Source organism: Rhinoraja longicauda, chromosome 40, assembly GCF_053455715.1.
Source record: "Rhinoraja longicauda isolate Sanriku21f chromosome 40, sRhiLon1.1, whole genome shotgun sequence".
NCBI lineage: Eukaryota > Metazoa > Chordata > Chondrichthyes > Rajiformes > Arhynchobatidae > Rhinoraja > Rhinoraja longicauda.
This window is the reverse complement of record NC_135992.1, coordinates 7,120,674-7,126,673: the sequence shown is the minus strand read 5'-3', so window position 1 is coordinate 7,126,673 and position 6,000 is coordinate 7,120,674. Positions and strand designations below refer to the sequence as shown.

The 6,000-nt window shown below is 48.6% G+C and overlaps 1 protein-coding gene across 1 annotated transcript in view; it reads left to right on the top strand.

Moving 5' to 3' along the window:
- The window catches only part of LOC144611390 (voltage-dependent T-type calcium channel subunit alpha-1I-like), a 382,459-nt gene that overhangs the window by 335,906 nt on the left and 40,553 nt on the right, over positions 1–6,000 (top strand). The window contains exon 23 of the mRNA XM_078430461.1: positions 4,601–4,710. Coding sequence (XP_078286587.1) covers positions 4,601–4,710 — 110 coding nt within the window. The remainder of the gene's footprint in view (positions 1–4,600; positions 4,711–6,000) is intronic.

The following is a 6,000-nucleotide window of genomic DNA, read 5'->3' as shown; positions in this document are numbered from 1 at the left end:
CAGAGAAGGTTCACCAGATTGATTCCTGGGGTGGCAGGACTTTCATATGAAGAAAGACTGGATAGACTCGGCTTGTACTCGCTGGAATTTAGAAGATTGAGGGGTTTCTTATAGAAACTTACAAAATTCTTAAGGGGTTGGACAGGCTAGATGCAGGAAGATTGTTCCCGATGTTGGGGAAGTCCAGAACAAGGGGTCACAGTTTAAGGATAAGGGGGAAGCCTTTTAGGACCGAGATGAGAAAGTTTTTTTTCACACAGAGAGTGGTGAATCTGTGGAATTCTCTGCCACAGAAGGTAGTTGAGGCCAGTTCATTGGCTATATTTAAGGGGGAGTTAGATGTGGCCCTTGTGGCTAAAGGGATCAGGGGGTATGGAGAGAAGGCAGGTACGGGATACTGAGTTGGATGATCAGCCATGATCATATTGAATGGCGGTGCGTACAGGCTCGAAGGGCCGAATGGCCTCCTCCTGCACCTATTTTCTATGTTTCTATGTTTCTATGAAAGAGGCAAGAGGGAGAAGGAGAAAATGAGCGTGAGGGGGGGGGGGGGGGACAGGAGGAAGAATGACCTTGCCAACAAGGTTGAGAGGGGCGAGTGAAATGGAATGAGGGTGGAGGGAGAGAGATTGAGCGAAGGTGAGGGTGGAAGAGGAAGTGATAGAGAGAGAGCGAGAGAGAGAGAGAGAGAGAGAGAGAGAGAGAGAGAGAGAGAGAGAGAGAGAGAGAGAGAGAGAGTATGTGTATGCACATACACACATACACAAATTGGCACTAATTGACACTAAGAAATTAATATTGACCTGCTACCTTGCTGCACTGCTTACAACGACAAGAACGAGTAGCAATCGATAAAAGGCTATAAGAAAATAACTGCAGATGCTGGTACAAATCGATTTATTCACAAAATGCTGGAGTAACTCAGCAGGTCAGGCAACGTGAGGTGTAGATGGAGTCAATGCTGCCTGACCTGCTGAGTTACTCCAGCATTTTGTGGATAAAAGGCTATAAATGTATTGCGTGTATATATATGTATATGTACAGCGGCATATCGACCCATGCATTGTGTACTTGTATTTATGTTCATGCATTTTAAATATGTATGTTATGATCTATACTTTGGCAATATAATGATGTATCTTATCATGCCAATAAAGTGTTGAAATTGAAAAAAAAAGAAAAAAAGAGAGAGAGAGAGAGAGAGAGAGAGAGAGAGAGAGAGAGAGAGAGAGAGAGAGAAAGCAGAAGTGAAAGAGTGGGCGGATAATGCAGGGAAAGAGATAGAAGTGGGAAAGGGAACGGAGAGAGCTAAATCGCCATTAAATTGAAAAATGGAGAATTGTAAAACAGCTTGGAAAAAAAAAAAGACGTTTAAAATGTTAAGTGGAGCATACTCCAGGGAACTCCAGCATGTTAAATCGAATGAAATCATTGAGGTAGGCTTGTAGTTAAGCATTAGCTGTGTTTTCAGGTTAATTTGATATTTGTTCTGTTGAACTGTGATGTTTTAATCTGCAGAATAATGACACAAGTAATAAGACGTATTGGTGGCTTAAGTACATTCTGTCCACAATGAGCTGGGTAAATCCAATCTGACTAATTGCCAGCCCATTGATCCACTCTCAGTCATGGTCGTGGCAGCACACGTCTTTGACTGTGCTCTTAGGCAGCAGTTACCAATGATCTGCCAACCGATTCTCGGACTTTTATTGCTGGTGGTACATGACCCCGGTTCAGTTTAGTGTCACGCGTACAGAGGTACAGTGAAAAGCTTTTGTCGCGAGCTGTCCACTCCGCGGAAAGACAACGAACGATTACAATTCCAGCCATTTACAGTGTACAGATACATGATAAGGGAATAGCGTTTAGTGCAAGGTAAAGGCAGCAAAGTCCAATCAACGGTAGTCCGAGGGTCACCAAAGAGGTAGATAGTAGTTCAGCACTGCTCTCTGATTGTGGTGGGATGGTTCAGTTGTCTGATAACAGCCGGGGAGAAACTGTCCCTGAATCTGGAGGTGTGCGTTTTCACACTTCTGTACCTCTTGCCCGATGGGAGAGGGGAGAAGAGGGAGTGGCCGGGGTGAGACTGGTCGTTGATGATGCTGCTGGCCTTGCCGAGGCAGCGTGAGGTGTGGATGGAGTCAATGGAAGGGAGGTTGGTTTGTGTGATGTTCTGGGCTGCTGGCCTTGCCGAGGCAACGTGAGGTGTAGATGGAGTCAATGAAAGGGAGGTTGGTTTGAGCGATGGTCTGGGCTGCGTCCACAATTCGCTGCAGCTCCTTGCGGTCTTGGATGGAGCTGTTTCCAAACCAAGCTGTGATGCCTCTTAATGAAATGATTTTCAGTGGTGCATCTGTAGAAGTTAGTGAGAGTTGTCGGGGACATGCTGAACTTCCTAAGTCTTCTAAGGAAGTGGAGGTATTGGTGTGCTAACACCAGACTCCACACCCGACACAGCCTTGGTCCAAACATGGACAAAACATTGTGTAGGAAGGAACTGCAGATGCTGGTTTAAATCGAAGATGGACACAAACACAATAGACAATAGACAATAGGTGGAGGAGTAGGCCATTCGGCCCTTCGAGCCAGCACCGCCATTCAATGTGATCATGGCTGATCATTCTCAATCAGTACCCCGTTCCTGCCTTCTCCCCATACCCCCTGACTCCGCTATCCTTAAGAGCTCTATCTAGCTCTCTCTTGAATGCATTCAGAGAATTGGCCTCCACTGCCTTCTGAGGCAGAGAATTCCACAGATTCACAACTCTCTGACTGAAAAGGTTTTTCCTCATCTCCGTTCTAAATGGCCTACCCCTTATTCTTAAACTATGGCCCCTTGTTCTGGACTCCCCCAACATTGGGAACATGTTTCCTGCCTCTAACGTGTTCAACCCCTTAATAATCTTATACGTTTCGATAAGATCCCCTCTCATCCTTCTAAATTCCAGTGTATACAAGCCTAGTCGCTCCAGTCTTTCAACATATGACAGGTCCGCCATTCCGGGAATTAACCTGGTAAACCTACGCTGCACGCCCTCAATAGCAAGAATATCCTTCCTCACATTTGGAGACCAAAACTGCACACAGTACTCCAGGTGCGGTCTCACTAGGGCCCGGTACAACTGCAGAAGGACCTCTTTGCTCCTAACAACTGCAGAAGGACCTCTTTGCTCCTAACAACTGCAGAAGGACCTCTTCGCTCCTAAGTTACTGAAAACCTTCAGTAACTCAACAGGACAGGCGGCATCTCTGGAGGGAGGAATAGGAAACACCTATCCCTCTTCTCCGGAAGGTCTGAAGAAGGGTCTCGACCCGAAACGTCACCTATTCCTTTTCTCCAGAGATGCTGTCTGACCCGCTGAGTTCCTCCAACATTTTGTGTCTATCTATGAACAAAACGTTGGTGGGACTCTGAGAGGTCGGAGAGACTGGCAGCACGGTGGCGCAGCGGTAGAGCTACTGCCTTAACGCGCCAGAGATCCGGGTTCGGTCCTGACTACAGGTGCTGTCTGTACGGAGTTTGTACGTTCTCCCCGTGACCTGCGTGGGTTTTCTCCGAGATCCTTGGTTACCTCCCACACTCCAAAGACGTACAGGTTTGTTGATTAATTGGCTTGGTATAAATGTAAATTGGCCCTAGTGTGTGTAGGACAGTTCATGTGTGGGATCGGTGGGCTGAAGGGCCCTGTTTCCACGCTGTATCTCTAAACCAAACTACACTAAATAAACGTGACTGGTCTCGGGAGTACACCACATTTAGCTCCGAGGCTCCTTGTTAGAGCTGGAGTCAATGGGGAAAAGCACTGCCAAAGTTGAAGTCATAATTCCATACAAGAGTCAGGAATCAAGAATGTGTTTTATTGTCATATTCCCCAAAAGGGATCAATTAAATTCTTTCTTGCAAGCGGCACAAGTGCAATAGAGCAGCTGCCTCCCGGGTTCGATTCTAACCTCGGGTGCTGTCTGTGTGGAGTTTGCATGTTCTACCTGTGATTGCGTGGGTTTTCTCCGGGTGCTCCGGTTTTCTCCTACATCCCAAAGACGTGGGGGGTTTGGCCATTCAATAGACAATAGACAATAGGTGCAGGAGGAGGCCATTCAGCCCTTCGAGCCAGCACCGCCATTCAATGCGATCATGGCTGATCACTCTCAATCAGTACCCCGTTCCTGCCTTCTCCCCATACCCCCTCACTCCGCTATCCTTAAGAGCTCTATCCAGCTCTCTCTTGAATGCATTCAGAGAATTGGCCTCCACTGCCTTCTGAGGCAGAGAATTCCACACCTTCACCACCTTCACAGAATTCGGTTAATTGGCCCTCTGTAAATTGCCCCTGAGTGTGTCGGGGGTGGACGGGAAAGTGGGATAACACAGGACGGGTGTGAACGGGGGGGCGGTGGTCGGCATGGACCCGGTGGGCTGAAGGGCCTGTTTCCACGTTGCATCTCCAAACTACTCTCTGCAGTTTCTTGTGCTCTTGGACGGAGCTGTTCCCAAACTTTGCTGTGGTGCATCCCGACAAAATGCTTTCCAAGGAGCATCTGTAGAAGTTGGTGAGAGTTGCCTTATTTGCTGACATGTTCTACTTGATTCCTCCCTCAGTCTCTGGAAATCGTTCTGAAGTACTGTAACTACATGTTCACCGCGGTGTTCGTGCTGGAATCGATCATTAAGCCTGTGGCTTTCGGCTTACGGAGGTTCTTCAAGGAAAGGTAGGGAAGAGTTTCTCTTTATGTTTGTTGATGTAGGCAGCAGCTTGACTGTAGTCGACATTGCCGACCGTGAACAAGTGAATAGGCTTCCTCAGTGTTATTTAGCGACATGCCCGCTGGGAGAGCACGTATCGCCGAACACTGGTCACAGCGGCGCGGCGGTAGAGTTGCTGCCTCATAGCGAATGCAGCGCCGGAGACCCGGGTTCGATCCCGACTACGGGTGCTGTCTGTACGGAGTTTGTACGTTCTCCCCGTGACCTGCGTGGGTTTTCTCCGAGATCTCCGGTTTCCTCCCACACTCCAAAGATGTACAGGTTTGTTAAATGTAGTGGGTGTAGGAGGGTGTTAATGTGCGGGGATCGCTGGTCGGCGCGGACCCGGTGGGCTGAAGGGCCTGTTTCCGCGCTGTGTCTCTAAACTGAACTAAACTAGACTTGAATCTGCCGGAGCTCCCAGCTGCAGAACTTCGGACTTTAGACTTAGAGATACAGCGCGGAAACAGGCCCTTCGGCCCACCGGGTCCGTACCGACCAGCGACCACCCCGTTCACTAGCACTATCCTACGCACACTAGGGACAATTTTACAACTTACCGAAACGGATTAACCTACAAACCTGCGCATCTTTGGAGTGTGGGAGGAAACCGGTGCACCTGGAAAAAACCCACCCAGGTCACAGGGAGAACGTACAAACTCCATAGAAACAGCATCCGTAGTCAGGGTCGAACCCGGGCCTCTGGCGCTGTGAGGCAGCAACACCACCGCTGTGCCACCGTGCCGTCTTAACTACCATTTTAACTTCCGTTCCCTTTCACACACCAAATTTTCTGTCCTAGACAATAGACAATAGGTGCAGGAGGAGGCCATTCGGCCCTTCGAGCCAGCACCGCCATTCAATGTGATCATGGCTGATCATTCTCAATCACTACCCCGTTCCTGCCATCTCCCCATACCCCCTGACTCCGCTATCATTAAGAGCTCTATCTAGCTCTCTCTTGAATGCATTCGGAGACTTGGCCTCCACTGCCTTCTGAGGCAGAGAATTCCACAGATTCACAACTCTCTGACTGAAAAAGTTTTTCCTCATCTCAGTTCTAAATGGCCTACCCCTTATTCTTAAACTGTGGCCCCTTGTTCTGGACTCCCCCAACGTTGGGAACATGTTTCCTGCCTCTAATGTGTCCAACCCCTCTAACGTCCTGGGCCACCTCCATTGCCAGACGCCAACTGGAAGAACACGACCTCATAATTAGCTTGGCAAGATCGATTTGAAGTTAGAGAGGTCAATGT